This window comes from Copadichromis virginalis, linkage group LG5, assembly GCF_057382275.1.
Source record: "Copadichromis virginalis isolate Kocher_CV1m ecotype Utaka linkage group LG5, C_Virginalis_male_GT1.1, whole genome shotgun sequence".
Classification (NCBI taxonomy): domain Eukaryota; kingdom Metazoa; phylum Chordata; class Actinopteri; order Cichliformes; family Cichlidae; genus Copadichromis; species Copadichromis virginalis.
In genome coordinates, this window is record NC_140622.1 from 31,074,783 (window position 1) to 31,099,216 (window position 24,434).

Consider the following 24,434-nt stretch of genomic DNA (forward strand, 5'->3'; position numbering starts at 1 on the left):
GACGGTTGTATTTTGCTCAGGCACATCTCAGATGGCATTGTTTGGGGTCCTAGCTAGAGGCTCGGCGCCAGTCTCCCCGGCAGTCGCAGCAGAAGTAAATACGAGCAAAAGTCAGAAAAAAACTGTCAGAGGAATCGGGGTGTTTAGGGACTTTGGACCTTCAGGCGTCCAGCAATGAATCTGGAACTGCTCGGTAATGAATTAAGGATGAATATCTATTTTCTGTACACGTTACTGTTCGTACGGCGCTGTTGCTTTGTACCTATTATGGTTAGCATTGTAAGTTAGCCTAGCATGTTAACAGCAGTCGATACGAGTGCTTGTTAAAATCTCACAACTAATTAGAAACACGCTGTTAAGGTCTCCTAAAAAGCATATTACAATAGTGCTTAATATATGAGATCATAAATATGTAGACGTAAAAAGCTGGAAGCAGTAGACGTAGTAGGTGGCTAATGCTAGCTTCACATAGTGTGTTTGAATTAAATAGGTCTTCCTTTTTTTTATTTTAGACTACAGTTGTTTCGATTTGTTTTTTTTTTTTTTGGTGTTTTTTCTTGCAGTTTCCTCGCATATTAAGTCGACATCGGACTTTTACTTGCTGGCTTTTTTCCGTTAAAAAAACAAAACAAAACAAAAACTGATGCACAGCTTGTCTCAGTGACAACGAGTACTGTCAACATTTTGGGGGGAAAACATATTCACCAAGAAATTACATTAACTTGACTATAAGGATATTTTACAAATATAAAAACAGGTTTAAGCTGCCATTCATTCAATTTTAACTGTTTTCGATTTACAGTACGGTGTAAAAGTATCGATGCAGCCGTCAGTCCTTTATAATTTGCTTCCAATGAATAAGACCTTGTTGTGTTTTTAAAGTGGTCCTGAGCAACACTTCTCCAAGCTGTATGAAGTTTTTCTCTGGATACTGGTTGCTTGTCCACTCATTTTCATTTCAGTTCTAACTCACTTTACTTTCAGGCTTTTGCAAAAAGACATTTATTGTTCCCATTTCTTTAGTTGAATTTACAGAAAATACAAATGTTAGCACAAGTTACTAAAAATACCATACATTTATGTTTGTCTGTTTGTTTTTTGCACCAACAAGGTACATTTGCAATAATGGATTTTTATAACCCATATTTTGGCATGGTGTACAGTGTGTCAATAAAAAAAAATTCAGGAATCTGGACAAGTAGAGGGCCTTAAAAAAATGAACCCTCATCTACGATAGATTAACAGCATCTGAAAGTTATGTCCATAAGCAATAGGGAAAAATCCACCAAGACCTGACATAGGACCTCAGAGATGCACCTGGTACTTCAGTTGATCAGTTTTCTGTCGACTGAAGTCTTATCAGAAATGGTCTTAGTGCATAGGTGGCTGCCAAGAAACCATTCTTAAGCAGGGAGAAAAGGCTGCTGTGTGCTAAGAACTGGACTGAAAATTGGTGACAATGGGCCTTATGGAGTGATGAATCTAAATATACATTATATTCAAATCATCATAAATATATATGGTGGAGGAAAAATAAGGGAGCTACAATGGTAAATGTCTACAGCTATCTGTAAAATATGGTGGAAGCTCCATCATGGTTTAGGCCTGAATTGCAGCTAGAGGTGTTATGGAGCATGTCAAATCATGGAATTATGAACGCAAACAAGTACCATCAGATTTTGGTTAACCGTGCAATATTATCGGCGTACCATTGGATTAGCAATGACTTCATTTTCAGCATAATTCCAAGAACCCCTCCAATACGGTAGAAGCACACCTGGATAGAAGAGCACTAGAGGTGGGAATCACCATACATCCCACGATACGATATTATCACAATATTTAACGCACGATACGATATTATTGCAATTTTTTTAAATATTTTGCGATATTCAGATTCTGTACATAAAGGTAAACTTTATCAATATTCATTTAATCTAATATCAAAGTCTCACACTCAGTCTTTCTCTCATTTCAGTCAGTTTTATTGTTGACAAACTGAACGGTTTGTGTTACAGTCTAGTCCAACTTAACTGAATGCAACCATCTGGTACAATTATAGCTATTCTGAACTATGGAATTTGTGAAAACTATGCAGCCCCTTCAGCAACTGAAGAATTTGAAAGTAAATTAAAACAAAATATAATTTTACATTAAATAAAAAAAGTTTTAAACTTAATTAAAATAAAACATGTCTTAAATTAAAATAAGTAAACTGTCATGTTTATTGCTGCAATAAAAAAAGTTAAACACATTTGGACAGTGAAGGAATGTCAGGATTCTTGCTCAGAAAAAGGATCAACATGCTCTGAAGTCAGAGTTCCAGTCCACAAAAACTTTTTTTGTAACAAAATATCGATTTCTGCTGTCCCTGTATCGATACATTACTAGCATAGTATGAAATAAGAATAGTATGAACTTGTAACTGTACTATGTTTTAGTACATAGTACACGTCTTTCTTGTCCTAGGCAGTTGTAATGAAGTCTACATAATAAAGTTTTGGGGTTAGGTGTGGTTTGGTGAGAGAGAGAGAGAAAAGCGAAATTGATATATTAAAAAATAATAAATAATAGAATAACCACTCTCATTATTGGCTTTGTCTGCTATAAGCTTCACAGAAAGTGTGTAATGTGTTCAAGGGCTGCTTAGGATAATTAGCAGGATCTCTATTCTAGTTCCTGTTTAAAAACTAAGCAGTGAAATGAAGGGGTTTTTCTCTGATTTGCAAAAAAAGAAAAGGAAGCAGGGTGTGCAAATCATTTGACTCCAATAATAATTTAATCCTTAAAACATTTATACGAAGAAATTTGGATCTATAGGACCTTCCTCGGGCCTTACTGGTAGCCATGTGGTGTGCAAGTCTTTCTTAGTTTTTTTTGTAACTGTATTTAATTCAATATATATAAATCAATTTAATATGTATTTAATATAATGTATTTAATATTTAATGTTACTTTATTTGACTGACTGTGACTCTATGAGAATTAAATAATGACTAGTAAAAGTTTCTGCTCCAGCTGCCACGTCATTGTTATTAATCTCTCTTTCTGTTCTTCTCTCAGAATCGTTTGGGCAGAACTATCCAGAGGTAAGCCACCAGTTTTTAATACACACAAGCCAATTTTGTTTTTTGCTCTGAAAATCATTGAAACAGCTATATGAGTGTAATTGAATCTTCTAATTTTGAGTGCAGTCAAATTTAAAGCCTTATGTATAGACTTAAGATTTTTTTTGCTATTGTTTGTTAATGTCTGTTTTGATGACAGGAGGCAGATGGCACTCTGGACTGTATCAGCATGGCCCTCACGTGCACCTTCAACCGCTGGGGAACCCTGCTGGCTGTGGGCTGCAACGACGGTCGCATCGTCATCTGGGACTTCCTCACACGAGGGATAGCCAAAATCATCAGCGCACACATCCACCCAGTCTGCTCTTTATGGTGAGAACATGTTGTTTGTTCGTTTGAGTGGATACAAGTGAGGGAACCACTTTCAGTTTTAAACTCAACATTTCCTGCATTCTGATGAATTTTTATGAATTTGTGGCTTTCTGATGGGGGTAATATCTTTATTTCTGGAAAGGCAAGCAAAAAGGTGAAAAGCGGGCTTTAAGTGAGGTTAAGAGTTATAATTTCTGCTGTTTGAAGTGACCGTTTTAGTCACTGTTAAAGAATTCCTCATGGTTTGTTTACATATGTGCAGCTGGAGTAGAGACGGCCACAAGCTGGTGAGTGCCTCTACAGACAATATCGTCTCCCAGTGGGATGTCCTCACGGGGGACTGTGACCAGAGGTTCCGCTTCCCCTCACCAATCCTGAAGCTTCAGTACCACCCCAGAGACATGTGAGTGACCTGATCATGTCATTCTGTACACATTACCAGAGTTGTGTAGTTTGAGGTTTGGCTGTGGGTCAGATTTAAAGAGCAGTGATGCTGATTATGGGCTTTGTCCAGTGTAATCAGTCTTCAGGGTAATGATTCTATGCTAAGAAGAAGTGATGTATGTTTTAGGGACAAGGTGCTGGTGTGTCCCATGAAGTCAGCGCCAGTCCTGCTGACGCTGTCAGATTCCAAACACGTTGTCCTGCCTGTGGATGATGACTCAGACCTCAACGTGGTGGCAGCCTTCGACAGGCGAGGTGAATACATCTACACTGGCAATGCCAAAGGAAAGGTAAGCTTCAATGCCACTTTAGTCACTGTATGTTTCATTCACATCAGTGCTTTCCACACGCACTGCTGAACGTCTGTTTGTTTTTGTTTTGTTTGTTGGCATTACTCAGCTCTAACATTCTGATGGGGCATTAAACAGTCTCAAACCTCCTCCTAAAGCTTTATTTATAGTACTTCATTGATCTCCGCCAGATTGAGTGATGCCATTGTTTGCGTCTCCTAACCTCATTGTCACATCATTTTCTGGAGTTCATGTATGAAAACAGCTCTATTAAATTCTGATATAACACATACACTGTTGCGGTGTATATGATGGGCGAAATCACATCTGAACTGATAAAATAATGAGTGAATACTGAGCTATTTGCATATTTTCACCATTTATATTTCATACTCAAAGCACTTGTCATCCCATGTTTCTGATGATTTTCTTCTCCCTCTATCTGCTGTTACAGATCCTGGTGTTGAACACAAACACTCAGGAACTGGTGGCTTCATTCAGAGTCACAACAGGCACCAGCAACACCACAGCCATCAAGTCCATCGAATTTGCACGAAAGGGCAGGTGAGTGGTAGCAGGAGGGCTTTCTGTATGTAACCTGGAGTGATGAACACAGTCCAGAGATCACAATCAAGACAATTTGTTCCAGTTAATTTTTGGTTTTCAGTCTTATTCACTTATATTCTGCATTCTGTGGGCTTTATCCTTCTTGTTAATGCTGAGCTTTTCTCTCTCTCTTTGTACATGTGTCCTGTTTGTTATGCAGTTGCTTCCTAATAAACACAGCAGACCGGATCATCAGGGTGTATGACGGCAGAGAGATCCTGACCTGTGGCCGGGACGGTGAGCCTGAACCTATGCAGAAACTTCAGGACTTGGTAAACAGGTACATCTATGGAGATACATTTTTGGAATAAAAGTCATGCCTGTTTAAGGAGTGAATGAGCCGGAATAGTTTTGCAGAGGAAACTGCAGTGGTTGATCTGACATGCATTCTTTTGGTATGCCAAATGTTTGTGTGGAATTAAAAGGTCTTTCAAATACTGTCGGTAATTTGTTCAGGACTCCATGGAAGCGATGCTGTTTCTCAGGGGATGGTGAGTACATTGTGGCTGGTTCAGCAAGGCAGCATGCCCTCTACATCTGGGAGAAAAGCATCGGGAACCTGGTGAAGATCCTGCATGGAACCAGAGGAGAGCTGCTCCTGGATGTCGCTGTAAGTGCTCTCAACACTGTGCATGAAGGTTAAAACACTCAGTTATGTTGGTCTATTTTCAGTTACATTGAGACATCACATATTTTAAAATGACCTTTTTAAAACAAATCTTACCTTTGACCTCTTTCAGTGGCATCCGGTCCGTCCCATCATTGCCTCCATCTCTAGTGGAGTGGTGTCCATCTGGGCTCAGAACCAAGTCGTAAGTGGACAATGAGCATGAAAGCTGAATGAGCATGAATGAACAGCGTTAATCTCAAGTGTTTTTCCTCTTATGTTTGTTATACCTAGCTTTAAATATTCAGATCCACGGCAGATATTTAAGCTGTGGTAATTTAAGCTTTAATGACTTAACTTGGTGCCATTATTGTGTGAATGTTTTGCTTGCCTGCAGGAAAACTGGAGTGCTTTTGCTCCAGACTTTAAAGAGCTGGATGAGAACGTGGAGTACGAGGAGCGAGAGTCGGAATTCGACATTGAGGACGAAGACAAGAGCGAACCCGAGCAGACAGGTAAGTAACAGGTGCAGCTTACATATCGCCTCACATACTGTGCAATTATTAATTTGTGTAGTTATGACTTCCTTTAGTTTTGTTTATTTAATTCTTAATTAGGGCAGGGCAATATGACCAAAAATATTTATCACAATATATATTTGAAAATTTGTGATAACGATATAACTGACGATATAATTGATTCAAGACAAAACACTTTACAACTCCAGAACTTTATTATTGCAAAAAAAACCCATCAATTTATTTTCACTTAAACAAGCAGCTGTTTTTTTTATGTGCATTCAAACTATATAAAAATTTAACAGTGGAAATGCAAATTCCTTGTTGACAGTTTAACCAAAAGACATTTCCAGTGGAAATGGGCCGACACATCCTGAACATAACCACGTATAATATCCACAAAACTTAAAAAGAGGTGTTTTGCAACATGAAACTGCAGTAAAAAAGAGTCAGATAAGTCTAACTTTACTTAACGCATTCTTTTTGCTACCGTTGATTCATTAATGCTGAATTCTCTCACAGCTGCTCTATTCCCATGTTCTACTGCATGACTTGAGTTTAAAATCCGCTTCATACGCACGTCTCTTAACAAGTGCCATTTTGGAGTCCTTATACACACACAATACGGTAATATTATGTTGAAGCACAGTACGTATCACTCCGCGAGGCTCCTGACTACAGTAGCCGCAATGCTCTGACAATCCATCAAGCGCTGCGGCTTCGTAGCTTACAAAAGTCGTACTGAAACACTTTTTGACAGATTTTTGAGAGCTGGACAAAAACCAAACCAGTTCCACACCACTGAAGTTGCACCATTTTTACAAACCAATTCTGGTTCATCTGTTTCGTTCAACGATCCGCTTTTGCCCTTCTCATTTTCCGTTGCTATCATGCTTTTTCCGGCATGTGTGTATGAAAACAAAGGCACTGCGCATGCGTGTTTTACCCATATTCTATCGCGATATTTCATTTTCATATCATTGGCTAACATTATACCGGTATTATCATGAACGGTATGATATGGCCCAACCCTATTCTTAATTATTAAATGACTTCTGTTTTAAAGCTCTTTTTGTAACATCTTCGCTGATCCCGCAGTGGCTTTTTTGAAGTACAAGAAGTGTTTATTTGCATGTAATTTAATATGGAACAGCAGAAGAGTAGTTTATATTTGTTCCTACTTCTTGCTGAATACAGATTAGAGGGTGCGTCTTTAATATGCAGTGGAAAAGTGAGTCAAGTCTACTCAAATATCAGGCTATTGGGGTGTATATACAGTATATTCCAGTGTGCTGTTGATTTTAATGCACAAAGAAAACAGAGGCAGTACTTGGAGCTGTGAAAAAAGTAAGCAGATGACAGATTTTTGGTGAAAAGGCTGCAAATAAACTAGATTAAAATTGTCTAAAAAAACATTTTGCTTTCTATACGGCTAGATTAATTTACAGTCTTACTCCAAAAATTTTTTTTTTCAGATGCTCTATAGCCACAACAGTGATGGCAGCTTTTCCGCATGAGATCCATACAATTAAACATTGCATCATAATGCAGAGATGAACTTGTGTCCACATTACAGGTGCAGACGCTGCAGAAGATGAAGAGGTGGATGTGACCACTGTTGATCCCATAGCTGCTTTTTGTAGCAGGTGAGAGCGCTAACAAAGAGTAGAAAGAGATATCATATTTACAAAATCCAAAATTGCCCAATCAAATTGTAAATACCTATTAATAACTGGTAAAAAGGAGGCCTTCCTTCCAACTGTCATGAACGACTTGCTCCTCTTTATAATTTTGAAGGATCTTACCTTACAATGTAAAGTACCTTGGAACAACCGTTGTTTGAAATTAGCGTTGTATTAATGAAATTGATCTGAATGTGAGTGGAAATGAAAATCTTTGTGGTTTCGTCAAATCTTCCAGGCGACCCTTATCTCATCCTTTAACTCATCCAAAACATTTAGTCTTAAGGGTTATGTTTTAACTCACCTCCATGTTTTAAATGTAACATTAAAACTGGTTTAATCATCAATCCTTTAGCTTATAAATCAGGACGACTGGAACCTCTCAAAACTCTATTTTAGCCATCTGGAATGCCTTAAAAGATCCTGCAGGTCTCTAACACACCAGGAAGATGATTATTGTTATAAATGTAAGTTTAAAAAAAGTGAAAAGTCTTATCTGTGTTTGTGTTATTTAGTGATGAGGAGCTGGAGGACCACAAGGCCCTGCTGTACCTGCCCATCGCCCCCGAGGTTGAAGATCCAGAGGAAAACCCGTTCGGTCCCCCGCCAGACGCTTCAGTTCAATCTGGAGCTCCAGAGGACACATTGACTGGTGGTGATAAGAAGCAGCGCCAGCCTTCATCTGAAGGCGGTCCAGCCAAGAAAAAAGCTCGGACCACCACCATTGAACTGCAGGGGGTGCCCAGTGATGGTGAGAGAGAGGAGATAAATTGTTGGTGGTTAAAGTTACAAAAAGAAAATTTCACTTCTTTTCAAGAAGTTATAAAATGGCCTTTTGTCTTCGCTCTCCTCAGAGGTACACCCCTTACTGGGTGTAAAAGGGGACGGCAAGTCAAAGAAGAAGACAGCAGGCCGGCCCAAAGGCTCCAAAGGTAAAGACAAAGACTTCCCCTTCAGGCCGAAGCCCTACAAGGGTGATCGGCCCTCCTTTCCTGTGGTGCCCGATGCCCTGGGCAGCTCTGGCCTGGGAGGAGTAGGAGGAATAGGAGGAGGAGGAATAGGAGGAGGAGGAGGAGGGCTGAAGGGCAGAGCAGAGGGGGGCCAGGCCACAGGTAAGCATGCTACCACCCATGATGATGATGATGATGCTGCTGCTGCTGCTGCCGCCTCTGAGTCTGGGAGCTGTTAGCCCTGCTAGTCTGACTGATGCCCTACCAGCCTGGCCTGTCTTCAAAGCACCCCCACCCCTACCCCTGTACTGCTTCCACCCCTCCAACCCCAACCACACAGCTCACTAACAGAGACCCACCTGTTATAAAGCCACAGTCTGGAGGTTAGAACATGTGCTCATACCTAACAGTCTTTTTAACATGAGATCCAATTCAGGCTGAAAAGATGACATCAGCATACTGTGATTACTCCATACACACCCATCTGTCATAAACACTGACAGACTTCGTCTACAGGAGAAGAACTGTCAGATTGAAAAATTTCCTAACTTTATCCTGAGATCCTAATAAAATTCACACCTTAAATTAAAAAAAAAAACCCAAACAAACAGATTTCTAAGAATTAGGATGATCTCTCCAGTTGTCTATTGTTGACCACAATCTAAAGACCCGTGAAGAGCAAATTTGTCCGCAGACACAATAAACTAATGGTTGCTTCGGCACATCATTTTTGGGAACTACATAACAAACGTCTCCCACTGTCCAGCAGGTGGCGGTACTGCACAAGTTAAATTGGATCCATGTGTTGGGAACATGGCCTTTTTGTAATGGGTGTATGTGTCCTTAAAGCAGTGAAACTATGGGGCAGAGAGCCACTGTAGGTGATGCAAGGAAGATTTATGAAAATAAAATAAGTGAGAATGAAGTGAATTTAATTTTAATTCTTTCATCTTATATTATTGCCTTTTATTAATGAAAGATAAATAAGACTTTGTGGACGCTATTAGGTTGACCTCTAGTTCTGATTTACAAAATTTGAGGGCAGTGGGGCCTGAATTTTTCCAGTGCTTGAAGTAGTTTGAGAACCACTGCCTTAATGCATCATCTGTATTTGGCAAGGTATTTTTTTCTATGATGTTATAATTATTTAAGCTATAACACATTACCCGCGGTGTGCAAGACATTTCCCTTCAGTTTGTGAAGCGTTGCTGTGTTTGATAGATCACATGGTCAACTTTAAAACATATTGTTAGGTGCACTCATCTGCTTGTTTTCTCTTAAGGATTTTTTAGGGACCCCTCCACTGCAGGCATAGTCAACATTATGTTTGCTTGATCCTGACATCTTTGGCTTTTGTAATACATATCAAGTCAATTCATCAACACAGAGAAGTATTTTTAACATCACAGTTTTATTGCATTGTTTAGCTGCTCAGCTTTCACATCAGCCTAACTGCGGGGTCACTCTGGGCACAGCTGTCTTGCTTTCCAGCTGTCGGAGCTGATCGCACCCACTGAAGATAATGATTGTACAAAAATATTTCCTGGAAATGGCTCAGTGCTTCTCATTGCTTGAAACAGTTGTAAGGTCTGTTCAGCTTCATCAAGATGCACAGGGCAGGTTAGGAGGGCAGGAAGTCAGGCAGAGCAGGTGGCTTTTCAAAATAAAAGATGATGGATGCTGTTTGATGGATAGTTTAAAACTGCGTTGGAGATGCACACTGTGTCTAGTCCAGGGCTAAGTGAACAAATTCAAACAAACACAGTTTGTTTTTAACTAATTGAACAGGTCTGGTGAACAAAGAAGTCCCTGGATTATTCCTTTGTGCAGAGCCTGAACCTGTTATTTGTAACAAGTGTGGGCTTGTGTGTTTGTGGACTGAATAGTGTGGGAACAGCTACAATGACAGTATCTTAGAAATGACACACCTGGCTGGCCAAGTATGAATGCCAACCTTGAATTGACGTCATCACAGTGATAGAACCACTGCTGACATTTCCTCTAGCTTCTCTTTGGCCTAAAATGGGATCTTAGAGTTCAGCGTTTTGTTGTTTTTCAATAAATGAACAAAGTGGAAATCTGCTCCCAGAATTTCGTCAGGCTGTCATTGTAATTTCACTGCATTTCAGGTCAGAGAGCAGAGCTTTAATCAGCAGTTATAACAACTGAACTTAAACTGGAACACTGCTGTCGGGAACTTATCAAACAGCACATTGAAGTGGCTGCACGACAAGCGAGCATTAAATGATAAATACATTAGTTTTCTCATGGGAAACAACGACAGTGGCACACAAACTAAATACAGGAAAATGACCGAAACGTAATGCTGTGATCAGTCTTCCACAGATATTTGAAAAAGTTGACTGATTGTTGAGTTTTTCCCCACCTTTGTTATTCCTCCCCGACTGTGGCTTTTCACAGGTATAACCTCTGCTAACTGCAGCCTCGCTCAGACTAATCTGCCATCATTTCAATTTGTTGATGTTGGGCTGTGGTTGGCAGATGGGTGTTGACGTGCCCGTTGATGGGATGGGTGTAGCTTGTTTCCCTGTGGGCTAGCTGACAAGTCTACTTCCTGCTTGGCCTTTGACCCTCCTGCTCCCACTCCCGCCTCGCTCCTTGGGCTTTTCATGTGATATAAATGTTTGTCTGCAGTGTTGCTGCTCAGATCTTGAGGGTGTGAGTATGTCTGTGCGTGAGAGAGTGAAAGAGATACCAGATGACGGTATACATTTTTTTTTTTTTTTTTTTGTATGAGTAGCAGGTGATGGCTGAGGTCCTGTGATTTACGCTGGTCTCTTTCCCCACATTTAGTGGTTTGTGACTTTAATCACATTCAACAGATTTTCTTTTTGATTTTTTTTAATTTAGCTTCCTTCTTTTTGCTTTCACTCTTACAGCCACTGAAACAGAACATTTCCTGAACAGATGTTACATGTCATATGATTAAAATCCTTGCACCCCTTCCAGGAAGCGTTAAAAAGTAGCCCTGGACCTGTGACAAATTAATTTGTGTGTGAAAACATTTCTCTTTAGAAGTGTTTCAGCAGTCATTACATGTTGTACATTGTGCTGAACTTATCCAAGGAAGTTCCACTCTTACAGGCCACACTACGTATATTTTCACAGGAGGAAGAGTGAATCCACCAGCCAGTGTGCATTTACTAGTTGTTTGAGAATTTGTATTAATTTAATCGTAGCCAGAACTTTTTTGTGTGTGTTTTACATCCATGCTTCTGGTTAATACTAAATCTAAACAAATATATGGTTTGTAGATGTGGGATATTTAAAATACTTAAAATTTTAGATGACCGAAATATCTGAAAATAATTAACTTGATTATTAAATATTAACCAGTAAATTACAATAAAACTAAACTAAACTAAAATTAAACAGGTGTTGCCACAGTCTTGCATCCTTCTTATCCAATTTTTTTTTTTTAAGTTTTCCTCCCTTCCTGACTCAACCCTCCCCCATTTATCTGGGCTGGTGGTCAGAAACAACTCACTCAGACACACACACACACATTACAAATGACGGGACAGTGATTAACCTTCGCGTAACTGACGGCGAGTTTTTTTCTTCTGCAGGGAGTCTGGTCACACCGTCGTACAAACAGCACGACATCGGAGGGATGGACTGATCCAGCTCTGTGTGTTTGTGGAGGAACATCAGCAGGCTCAAAAGAAAGAGACACAAATCCTGAAGTGGTGTACAGACTGTGAATGAGCAGCCTGTTTGGTGTGCAGACTGTTTTCTCCCCCAACCAGAGACCAGCGTCACAGGAAAACTCGTCAGCCCGGTTCTCTGACCGGACCCGTGAAGCGGCCGAGTTGTCACAGTAGAGGTCACACGTCCTCCGTAGGATTTCATCATGTATAGAACGTCTGTGTCCTAATAGTGTGTGCGTTGTCTTGCTTGTCGTTTTTATACGTATTAAAACATTCTGATTTATAAATAATGATTTGAACTTTGACTTTAATTTCAACTCTGAGCTTCTGGCTTGTTTTGAATAGCTCCTTACTGAGGATTGAAGGCTGAGGCAGATGAAGGTTTTCATGGGTGTCTGTTCAGTATCTGTCAGCCAATAACAAAAATTTTAGATGTACAAAACATGCCGACATGTTTGATGAACAGCCGGATCTGTGTTGCAACAGTCTAAGCAAAGATGATTCAGCTGATCCAGCTAAAAGACATGATCCCTCCATTGTTTCCTGGGTCCTCCCAGTAGGACATGGCCCAAACACCTTACCTAGAAGGTAAGCACTGTAGTCTTAAGCCATTCAATCTACGTGGGTTCATCCTGTGGGCCCACCACCTGTAGGATGAGCGGGAGGCATCTGGCACTTTGTGGATTGTGCGGCAGTTGAAAGTGGAGGTCCTCCTCAGCCCCTTAAACATTTCCTTCAATAAATTTGTCAGTTTTCAACCAATAAATCATTAAGCTGACCTCAAAGACTTTGGTGGATGTTAAGCCAAATTTAAATGTATTATTAAGGTGACCCCACTCTAATACTCCTACAAAGTTTACAATCAGATTGAACACACACACTACCAGAAACATAACCTCCTTATCAGAAGATAAAAAGACAAACTAAACAAGTAGCTGTCTTGATGGAGGTAAAAATAATTTCTGATGCTTAATTTCAAATTGTATGTCAAATAAATGTATTCATTGCTAATGCACTGCTTAACACTGAAATGCATTTTAAATTTGAAAACCTTTTCTGAGATACATGCAGGTACTACTGATGAATCACACGATTTACAGTGGTTTTTCCATTTCTTATCCTCTATTTCACGTGTAATGTTGTCAGAAACAACACTGGCGTCTTTACAGTCCTTGAGCCCATCTGTCCAACCCTCTGACCAATCACAGTGGAACAGGCGGGACATGGGAGTACAGCCAACAGGGAGCGGCTTGTCAATGTGCGTAAAGAAAGTGAAGTTGGGCAAGAATAAAAACTGAAGAAAGCTACAAATAAAAGCATGTAACTCAACTTTTTTTTTTTTGCTTTAGGAAAACTTTATAAAACAAAGAGAGTATATTTGAAGACCAGTATACTCCTCTATTCCACAGGCACCGTCTTACTCTCTAATACTGTGTTAAACACTGGTCAAAAACTCCACTGCCCACTCTTTCAGACATCTCCATACCACCACAGATATGGTTACTTGGATCAACTGTTGTCATCCTCTTCCTCCTTTACTAATCCTCTGTACTTCCTTATTCACCAACTGTCCTCCATCCGTCCTCCTTTATCTGTCATTTTGTCATTTTCTTCATTCATCAGTTCCTCGGTCATTATTGCGTTTGACTCTTATCAGGAGTTTTATTTTGAAGTCAGACCGGAAGTGGTGATGTGGGCGGTGACAAAGTCGCCGGGGCTGGGCAGCAGCAAGGGTAGTCCGTCGGTTGTGTTGTAGTCTCCTTAAATTACTGCTTGCAGTCAGTAGTGGATCTACAGTTCTTGTATGTTGCCGTGTCGTTGTGTGTCACTTTCTGGCCGTTGACGGGAGCGCACTTGCTGGTCTCTGGTGTAATGGAACTGGACAAAATGGACGAAAACGACTGGAAGTACCACGGAGAAGGAAACAAGAGCCTGGTGGTCTCACACGTACAGGTGAGTCAGCTAGCACAACACTAGACTAGCTTCGGGTTCTACTAAAGCCTTTTCGCCTCGTGCTTTTCGTGGGCAAAATGTGCCTCGGGTCGGGATTGTTTCTACCAGAAAGTTTGTTTGGAGAAAAATGATAAGGGCAGGCGAAATGTCACCTTGTAGGATTTTGTTTATTTTCGGTACATCGTTAGCCTGTGTTTGCTAGCTGAGCCGGCTTGCTAGCTAGCACCAGCTAGTTGTTCAGGCAGTCAGTGAAAAACTGTCAAACAGCAGCGAGGCTAATGCTTACAAACTACGTATAGAAGAATGCCCGGACACTGTGTGGTTGACTGATTGACGATTGTAGTTAAAATGTAAAATCCTCGGGGTGCTCGGGAGCTAATTTAGCCGTTAGCATCTCTCCCATCTTTCCTTCCAGCAGCTGGAAGGAGAGATACGCAGAGAAGAGAAATACTTTTCTGGATTGCTGCCCGACGCAGTGTCTGCTCAGGTCACTTCCACACAGGTTAAGCCGTCTTTACTCACCTGGACAGAGTGGAGCGTTCACTGACGTGCCCCCCTCCCCGGGGAAGTCTCCTTGAAGGCACTGACCTGATCGTGTTGCCGTTGAGCAATCTGTGAAATCTTGTAAGCATGAATCAGATCGAGGATGTTGTAACCTCCTAGACAAAACATTTACATTGAGGGCTTCCTAATAAAACCGTTGGCACTTGTTGTTCAGGTTTTTGTTTTGCAAATTTAGGGTTGGGTAGGATCGACTGTACATTATATTAGCTAAACGGGCAACCAACTTTGACAGGAGGCCACTGGGCTCAAGTAACTTTGCTATTCACCCTGCAAAAATGTATTGAAATTATATACGTATAATACAGTTAATAAAAACATAAATAATAAAAGCAGACAAGAGAAACATTTTCTCCAGGTGCAGAATTAGATCAATGAATTCACAACATACTAGAGCAGACTGTGAGCACACAGTATCCTCAACACTTTTCCATTTGTTTTGCAACTTTTTAGCTTTAAACTAGCTGCAGAAACTATTTTCAGCTTCAAAGAGACATGGGAACTTCCCAATAAACTCACTGGGGCACAGTGAGTTTATTGCCCCAGACCCCTGAGGCCTGTGTGTAATGCCTAAGCTGGCGCTAGGGCTGCTCAATTATGGCAAAAATGATAATCGCGATTATTTTCACTGAAATTGAGATCTCGATTATTTGACGATATTTATTTAACCCTTTAAGACCTACCATAGAACCAAGTCCGCCAGAGCTTATATTATTTTTTTACATGTTGTAGTGCCATTTGTGGGAGCATTTAATAATAATAATAATAATAATAATACATTATCGCACACACCAACCTGTAAATGCTCTTTTGCACAATATTATTACTAGATATATTATATATTATTATTTTTTTTGCACTAACTTGTCTTGTAGCACCTTGGTTCCTGGAGGAACGTTGTTTTGCCTCACTGTGTATTTTTAAACTGTATATGGTTGAAGTGACAATAAAGTTGAACTTGAACTTGAACATTTTATTTAAATAGCGCCTTTCAAAGCACCCAAGGACACTGTACAACAGATAAAAACTGGAAATATACACAATGATAAGAATAGAAGATAAAAGTTAAAACATAAAGAAATTTAAGAATAGGCAATTTTAAACAAATGAGTTTTAAGGGTGGACTTAAAAAGAGAGAATGAGCTAATATTTCTGAGGTCCGGGGGTAGGGAATTCCAAAGTCGAGGGGCAGAGCAACTAAAGGCCCTCCCTCCCATTGTGATCAGACGAGCAGAGGGAACAGAGAGAGAAAGAGAAGATGAAGATCTGAGGCAGCGGGATGGGAGCTTCATCTGTAATAAGTCAGAGAGGTACGGTGGAGAGAGAGAGTGAATAGCCTTGAATGTATACAGAATTATTTTAAAATGGATGCGAAATTTGACCGGGAGCTAGTGAAGTTGCTTCAGGATTGGGGAGATGTGGTGGGTAGAAGAAGTCCTAGTAATAATACGGGCAGCAGAGTTCTGGACACGTTGGAGCTTGTTGATAGATTTTTGTGTGAGGCGAAATAATAATGAGTTGCAGTAGTCAATTCTAGAGATAACAAGATTATGGATGAGAATGGCAGTGGCGTAAGGTGTGAGGAAGGGGCGGAGGCGATTAATGTTACGGAGTTGGAAATATGCTGCACGTGTAATATTATTGATATGTGAGTTAAAGGATAATGTGCTATCGAGAATGACACCCAAGCTTTTCACAGAGGGAGAGATAGGGACCAGCGAGTTATTGATGGTGAGAGAGAAATTGTTAATTCTGGATAGCAGTCGTTTGGTGCCAACCAGAAGAAGTTCCGATTTATTGCTGTTGAGTTTAAGAAAGTTGGAGGAGAACCAAGAATTGAGTTCAGCTAGACAGAGGATAAGGGAGGGTGGAGGAAGAGTAGAGTCAGGTTTGGTAGAGAGATAGAGCTGGGTGTCATCGGCGTAGCAGTGGAACTGAATATTATATTTACGAAAAATATATCCGAGTGGAAGAAGGTAGATGATGAAGAGAAGGGGCCCGAGGACAGATCCCTGGGGCACGCCAGTGGATAAAGGAGAAAGCTGAGAAGTGAAGGATTTTAATTGAATGAACTGAGTGCGGTCAGATAGGTATGATTTAAACCAGGCTAGTGGAGTGTGAGAGAGACCAATAGAAGCTAATCTGCTAAGGAGAATGGGATGAGAGATGGTGTCAAAAGCTGCACTCAGATCAAGAAGAATAAGGATGGAGAGGAGACCAGAATCAGCTGCTATAAGAAGGTCGTTTGTTATTTTTATAAGAGCAGTTTCAGTGCTATGTAAAGGACGAAAGCCGGACTGGAACTGTTCGTAGAGGTTATTATCAGTTAGGTGAAGATGGACTTGTGAAGCAACTATTTTTTCAAGGATTTTTGAGAGAAATGGTAGATTGGAGATAGGACGAAAGTTATTAAAGTTGTTGGGATCTAGACCAGTTTTTTTCAGGATTGGGGTAATAGCAGCAACTTTGAAGGAAGCAGGAACAGTTCCAGTGGTGAGTGAAGAGTGAATAATAGCAGATATGAGGGGAAGGAGAGGGAGTAAGCAGGCTTTAACGAGGACAGTGGGGATAGGATCGAGCTGGCAGGTAGAAGGCTTTGATTTATGGATGAGATCAGCAATATCAGCTAAGGATGGAAGTTGAAAAACAGAGAGGAAGTGAGAAGAGGGGGGAGTTAGGACAGAGAAGCTACATTGAGCATTAGGGTCCAGGTCTAAGTGTATTTTATGAATTTTATCAATAAAGAATAGCATTAGAGCATCACAGAAGTTAGATGAATAGAGATGAGCAGGGAGAGAATCAGGTGGCCTGTTAAAAGAATTGAATAGTGAGAAAAGGGTCTTGGTAGAGTTCTTACTTGAGCAGACAATAGCAGAGTAGTAAGCAGATTTGGTTTGACTAATACATTCCTGGTAAAACAGAACGTGGTTATTAAACATATCCTTATGAATAGTAAGCCCAGTTTTCTTATAGAGGCGTTCAAGCTGTCGGCCTTTAGCTTTCAGTAGCCGGAGTTCAGGGGTGTACCAGGGTGCAGAGCGAGAAAAAAGTACAGTTCTGGTTTTTTGTGGAGCCAGGGAATTTAAAATACTACTAAGGCTATGATTATAAAAAAGTACCAGGTCCTCTTGAATAGCTAAATTGTTAGAAGACAAGCAGCTAGAAAAAGCAGAGGAAAGGATATCAAGATTTATATTCTTGATATTCCGGAAAGAGATAATACGGGGGTTGTTAATTACAGAGAGGGTCATGTGAACATTAAAGGAGAGAAGCAGATGGTCCGAAATTGGCAGTTCGTCAGCTGTACAGATGGAGGGGGTAAGTCCAGAGCAGCAGACTAAGTCCAAAGTGTGGCCCTTAATGTGGGTAGTTAGCCCTTAAAGTTGCTATACATCAATACAACTGTTATAGCCCATATTTTAATGATATGTATGCATTAAGTCCATAGTAACTACATTAATTGCAAAAAAATCGTTTTTGTTTTTTATATATATATTTCTACTTGAAGAAATTTAAGAGGTTTATCCCTCAAAACTTTAAATACAAAAAAGTTGCAAAAAATAGTTTACAACAACAGGAAATTTATTTTGAGTGTCTTCATAGTTTTATTTTGGAGATACAGCAATTTTTATATACTGCACGAAAAACAAAAAAATAATCCTATGATGCAAATTTGCAAAGAAAACAGCATGTGCATCAAAATAAAATATTTCCAGCAGTGCAATTTGAGTTCTAAGCATCCCAGAAACTATTCAGAAAAGTCAAACATGACTTATAAAAACACCAGTATAGGCTTTTAAGGCCTACAAGTAAAAAACTACATTTTCTGCGAAAATGGCAGAAGTCTGTTTCACTGTGGGAAGTGTTACAAACAGCTGATCGGATCGGCAAAGCCTGTTTCTGGAAAATGTTTTTGTTCCTGCAAGCGCTTTTTATGCAATTTTTGCAAAGCTAGATGTGGAAGGAAACCGTGACCTAGGACAAGCTGATGGCATGAGATGTAAGTACAACTCCTCTGGTTTCATATGCAAAAATTTTTATTGCGCTAGCTTATGCGGTTCCAGTTCTACAGGGATTTAAAAATGGTTATACAAAACGGAGCGTGCTGCTCTGACCGGCTTTAAAGGGTTAATAATAACAATGTATTGAATAATGACTTTAAAAAATAATATAAAATAGTGTGCAAATATTGATAACAGTGCAAATGTTTGCAATATAAGAAATAAATGAAAAATGTAAACATCTATGTTTAGTGAACTTTGCAGTGTTGCTCTGTGGTGCAGCTACTACACCGTAGCAAAGTTTACACACTGTGTCTACTTGATCCACGTCTGACTCCGTGAACCCATAATGTTTCCACACCACTGAAGTTTTTTTTTTTTTTTTACCTCTCTTTTCAACCAAAGGCAGTCACTCTCCTCCCCAAATAACTTCTGCTTAGCTTTCCGAGCTTCCCTCGGGTCCTCTTAATTGTTGTGACACGTGTTCGAAACGCAGAGAGGTGCGCTCGATTTGCCACACGGAGCAGCGCGAGAGTAAAGCACGAGGGAGGGGCTAATAATCGGCTCAGTCATTTTTAATGATCGTTGAAAGCCCAGATCGTAATCGTGATTAAAATTCGATTTATTGAGCAGCCCTAGCTGGCGCTGGGTGCTCCACCTTATGAAATCCAGTGACTTTTCCCCCACCATTACAGATTCTTTAAACTCAATGAAGAAATTAAAAGTTCTAAACTGAAGCTTTGTTTGGCACTTCGTATGTAAAACAAGCAAAACGTTCAAGTGAACATTTTGTGGCATTTAACCAGAAGTATTAATTTAAATATCTGTAGATGTTATCGTAGTTCTGATGATTTTCCTTTGGTGGGTGTAAATTAGATGTATAGTAGATCATTATTAGATGTATAGAAATAAATATGCAATATTTCTCAGACATATCTTTTAATTTAAAGAGGGAAATGCTGGTTTTATTCTCAATTTTTAGATATTACCTTTGATTTCTGTTTATACCCCATTTTGCCAGAGATGTTGGTTGAAACAGGTTGGGTACAGTGGTTGTTGTCTCATAGTATTAAGTTTCCTGGTTTGAATCTCCAGGGCAGCTGGGGCCTTTGCATGTTTTCATTTTCATGTATGTGTTTCCTCTTCTCGGTCTAGTTCCTCCTACAATCCAAAGATATGCTTGTGTTTGTTGCCTCTCGCCCTGTGACAGCTGGGATGGGCTTCAGCCCTCCTGTGACCCTCTGTTGGATAAGCATTAAGTAATAGGATGGATGTGGGCTCAAACAAATTTGAAAGATAAATCTAAATTAGAGATGTTCACCGCATAAATATGCTTTCCACATGATGCGTTTTGCATTCCTACAGTCAAGTGTCACCAAATGGTAATTCCACAGAGAGTTGCTTAAAGAGAAATAGCAATAGACAGAAATGAGTCATATTAGGGCTGTGCTATATGACCAAAATCTCATATCCCATATCCCAATTCTATCGTCCTGATAACGATATAAATCACAAAAATGTAACATTTTCTGTAAATTCTGTGAATCTCGGGCAGCTTGTCTTGCGGGAAGTGTTTCCAGCTGCGCTTCATGTAGCTGGACTCCAGTGTTTTAACAGATGCATGAAACTATACATTTTTAGACAGAAGTTGTAACGGCCGCCGTTTTCTTTTGTGAGTATTTATTAGGCTTGCTGCGGGGAAAAGCCTGTTCTAACGTTTGAGTCTAAGGTTTATTTTTTTAGCACCTGGCAGCTCTTTTTTTTTTTTTTTTTTTTTTTAATTCTCATCCGTAAATAATCTGCTCTTTCACGTGATTCCGTTTATTTTGAAAAGTCTCAACAGGATCTTGAGCTTTATTGTGAAAGGTTTATGTGGAACATAAACAAACGGACACGCGATGGTGTTGTTGCTAACCACAACACATAAAAACAGGCGCTTGTCCCTCCATAGTGTGGTTATATAAAATATAAGAGAAAGAGAGAACTTTAAGAAATTAATATAGCCACTACAGTGACCATCAAAACGATGAAAAATATTGCCGTAAACAGTTTATTTTGCGACACCACGAAGCAAACCATAGCGTAAAATGAAACGATAGATGTTTTTATATTGTCATCCGATATATATCGTTATATCGAACAGCCCTAAGTCATATGGATAAAATCTGAGAAATATTTTTTTAAACTTTTATACCAAAACCACATGAAGGTGCCTGTTTTTGGTTGATCCAGGAATTTAAATACTTGTCAGATCAAAGAAGTTAAACAATATATATCCATCATGTAATATTTTAATACTTGGGCTCTGCTAGAGCAGTTTTGCACGATTCACAGTTTAAAACGGTCCTTATTTTATCTTCAGTGGGGGCCTTGGCGCAGACTCTCAGTTCATGCACTGTCTCAAAATAGTTGTTTTAGCTCCTCTCCCTTTACTCTTATTGGCTACCCCACACAAACAGAAGGGTGGAGAAACAGGATGGTGGGGCTTCTGTGCTCACAGCTAGAGCTCTGTGCCTGACATGACCGTATAAGGGATAACAGTTATTATTCACAGCTTTTTGTGCACTTTTATCTACATAGACCTTGTTATTTTGAACTGTGGCATCTATCGATCTATCTATCGATCGTCACATCATTTTTATGTTGAATACTCAAATATATTGCCATGATGAGTGAAAAGTTGTTATATTTTTTCAAAGAAAAATGAGAAGGTTATATAAGAAGTGCATCTGGTATAAAAACTGTGCTAGCTCATCTGCTGTAGCGAACCTTTGGGAAATAAGATTTTACAATTTGCATATCCCAAACTACCATCAGTCAGTCCCAGTCATTAATTAGATTACAGTGATGATAATAAAAAAAAAAAAGATTGTTGCCTGTAGTGGCACAGATGTATATCTCAAGAGTTTTCATCATGCTCTTTTCTTGCATGATGGCCCGCCATTGAGCATGAGTGAGTAAAATGTACTTGGGCAGGAATGACACAGCATACCCGTTTGCTTATATTGGTAAGAGGCAGACACACTTTGGATTTGCCTGATCTTCTGCAAAGAGTATTAAGTGATCTGAATTATAAACCTCACAGACACAGGACTCCTAGTTTCTGTAATGACAGTATGGGACCAGACAAAACCAGCTGGATTTGTTCTTGGCATTTTCAGTCATGTGGACAAGTTTTAACAGGACTGAAAAACTAAGCACACCCTTACTGCTTAGAAGAAGCCATGTGCTGAAGATAAATGAATCAATTACATATGACCATATCTTTAAAAATAAATAAATAAATAAATAAATAAAATGTCAAGGTGCTGCAGACCCAGTCAAAGTTTGGACCAAACCTGACTGAAGTGGAAAACTACTTAACTCAAAATAAAAGCAGAAATCTACGTAGTTTTAGTCTTTTTTTTAAATTTCTTTTAGTCTGTTAAAATCACAGCTTGCCTGATGAGGCTGTGATGGACATTGACGTATGGAGTTTTGATCTATAAGACTGTGAGGGAACTGCTGTTGTTCAGTATTATTGTCAAGCTGTGCTGATGTTTACCTCAACTAACACACAAACTGATAAAAAGTAAACTGAAAGGAGGAAACCCACTCTGGAAACTAACTAAAACTAAACTGAAAATAAGAAGTCAAATGAAATATAAAAAATTAAAGTAATCTGTAATAGGACGTGCTTTTCATGAGCTTTTGAGATAAAATAGTGTGTGTGTGTGTGTCGGGCATGCGTCATTGTTGGAACTAAGAAAACTGAACTGAAAAGGGCCCATGTAAATCAGTGATAGTGAATTAATAATGAAGTGTGCAAATGTGTAAATGGTAAATGGCCTGTATTTATATTGCGCTTTACTAGTCCCCAAGCGCTTTACACATTCAGTCATCCACCCATTCACACACACATTCACACACTGGTGATGGCAAGCTACATTGTAGCCACAGCCACCCTGGGGCGCACTGACAGAGGCGAGGCTGCCGAACACTGACCACCACCAGTAGGCAACGGGTTAAGTGTCTTGCCCAAGGACACAACGACCGAGAATGTCCAAGCTGGGGTTCGAACTGGCAACCTTCCGATTACAAGGCAAACTCCCAACTCTTGAGCCACGATTGCCCCCTGTCCTTTGACTGTGGTGTAAGCGCCCCAATCATCCACACATCCAAGTCCTGCTCCCCTCTAAATATAATTCTGTTTTATTTAACTCTCTAAAAATGGAAAATGGGCCCAAAATCACTACATCTAAGTAAGGGTGGGAAATTTCTCTCCGCTAACACAACTGAGTAAATTAAGTTATGATCGTTTCACAAACTGTTCTGGGACTGTGTTTGGAAAACAAAGAGCTCAGACTTATTTGCGTGGCTTCAAAGGAGTTGGATAAAAGAAGCAGGCTTTACATGCAAAGCTACATCCTTTTATTCAAAGCAGTTCTAACATTAGATGTTTTTTTTACACGTGACCTACGAGGCCAGTTGCTTTTATTAATTTCTTTCCCACGTGTAGCACATAGCAGGTGCATTTGCACTACTGAAAAGGCTCTATGTGGTTTAAGCGCTGGTAACGTGTGGGTAGAGTGTGCAGGGAGTGAACATGTGGGTGTCGTGGGCAATTTCTAGAAAAAGTTCAGGGCGGTGTTACAACGTGTGAAAAGTCTTAATAACATTGCATCTGTGGACATTTAACTTTAAAAAAAATTTTTTGACCCTGGTTATTGAATTACTTCATTAAAAATATAATATTTAATTAATAATAAACAATAAATGTTGATTATTTTATATATTGTTTTTATTATTATTTAGTTTGTACAACATTCACAGTGCAGTAAAATGCATTGTCTGCTCTGTAACTTTTTTTTGTGAGCATGTTGACGATCAGAACTAAAGTCTCTGTTTTCTGTCAGCGCACTAAGGCATGTGAATGGGCTTCACTGATTGAGTGTTTGAATGTTTTTGTGCACAGTAACACAAGTCTGAACTTGCACTCCGATGCAGATATTTGGATGCCTACTGCAGTCTTTAGCATTAATTATACCACTCGTGTTCAAAGGAGCTTGCAAAGAAAATCGTCTGGACTTCTATAAGTTGCTTGAAGACGTTTCACCTCTCATCCGAGAAGCTTCTTCAGTTCTAAGGTCAAATGGTGGAGAGTCCCAGATATAAACCTAGTGGGAGTGACCCCCCCACAGAGGGACAAAAGGACCCCCTGATGATCCTCTAATCGCCTGAGCCAAGGTGTGAAACTGGGCGTGGGTCCCAATCAGCCAGAGTTGGATTTTCTTTGCAAGCTCCTTTGAACACGATGACCTGGATGACTGAGAACCTTCACAGACATACCACTCGTGTGTTTTGTTCCCAAACACACTCTGGACTTGATGTTCTTAAGGACTCTTGTGACTTGCACTGACTGGGTTCAGTATTTCAGATGTGTGTCCTTTTTTTGTCTTCTTTCCAAAAATGAGCTTAATTGATGCTTTTGATGTCTTTTGCAGCATCCCAGAGTTCTGCGCCTACTCAAGTATCCAGCAGAGGACTCTGAAAACCCTCCACAGGTAATGAGTCTGTTCGCTGAAGGGGTGGAGGGCCTGAGCCTACACTTTTGAGAGCCAGAGAAACATGCACACTGTTGAGTTTATTTCCTTCCCCTTGCATTAAGAGAAAGAATGTAGGCTATACCTTTCACAGAGCTTCCATTGCATACAGTGAGGGATTTATTTAGT

At 39.8% G+C, this 24,434-nt stretch overlaps 2 protein-coding genes and 1 long non-coding RNA gene across 4 annotated transcripts in view; 2 read left to right on the top strand and 1 right to left on the bottom strand.

Moving 5' to 3' along the window:
- rbbp5 (retinoblastoma binding protein 5) lies at positions 1–12,498 on the top strand. 2 transcript variants are annotated; one of them, XM_085457313.1, is made up of 14 exons: positions 1–193; positions 3,064–3,089; positions 3,268–3,440; positions 3,703–3,843; positions 4,012–4,174; positions 4,629–4,738; positions 4,941–5,060; positions 5,237–5,390; positions 5,521–5,592; positions 5,785–5,902; positions 7,482–7,551; positions 8,103–8,338; positions 8,442–8,699; positions 12,128–12,498. In XM_085457313.1, the coding sequence occupies exons 1-14, from the start codon at positions 175–177 to the stop codon at positions 12,178–12,180; spliced, it is 1,713 nt and encodes a 570-aa protein (XP_085313439.1). In that variant the 5' UTR covers positions 1–174; the 3' UTR covers positions 12,181–12,498. The 2 variants fall into 2 exon arrangements, with proteins under 2 accessions (XP_085313439.1, XP_085313440.1); XM_085457314.1 differs by having other exon boundaries at positions 4–193; positions 8,442–8,519.
- Positions 5,350–14,836, bottom strand: LOC146710062 (uncharacterized). The gene is made up of 3 exons (XR_014920528.1): positions 14,684–14,836; positions 5,505–5,616; positions 5,350–5,406 (listed from the first exon to the last, which is right to left on the bottom strand). It is a non-coding gene; the product is annotated as an uncharacterized LOC146710062 (long non-coding RNA).
- The window catches only part of ippk (inositol 1,3,4,5,6-pentakisphosphate 2-kinase), a 27,383-nt gene continuing 16,781 nt past the window's right edge, over positions 13,833–24,434 (top strand). Inside the window, exons 1-2 of the mRNA XM_085457315.1 lie at positions 13,833–14,161; positions 24,207–24,266. Coding sequence (XP_085313441.1) covers positions 14,081–14,161; positions 24,207–24,266 — 141 coding nt within the window. The 5' untranslated portion in view covers positions 13,833–14,080. The remainder of the gene's footprint in view (positions 14,162–24,206; positions 24,267–24,434) is intronic.

Bases quoted from the DNA above. Each gene is read 5' to 3' on its own strand.
- rbbp5 (XM_085457313.1), top strand. The intron at 3,441-3,702 runs GTGAGAACATGT...ACATATGTGCAG, and splicing joins CACCCAGTCTGCTCTTTATG to CTGGAGTAGAGACGGCCACA. The intron at 8,700-12,127 runs GTAAGCATGCTA...TTTCTTCTGCAG, and splicing joins AGAGGGGGGCCAGGCCACAG to GGAGTCTGGTCACACCGTCG.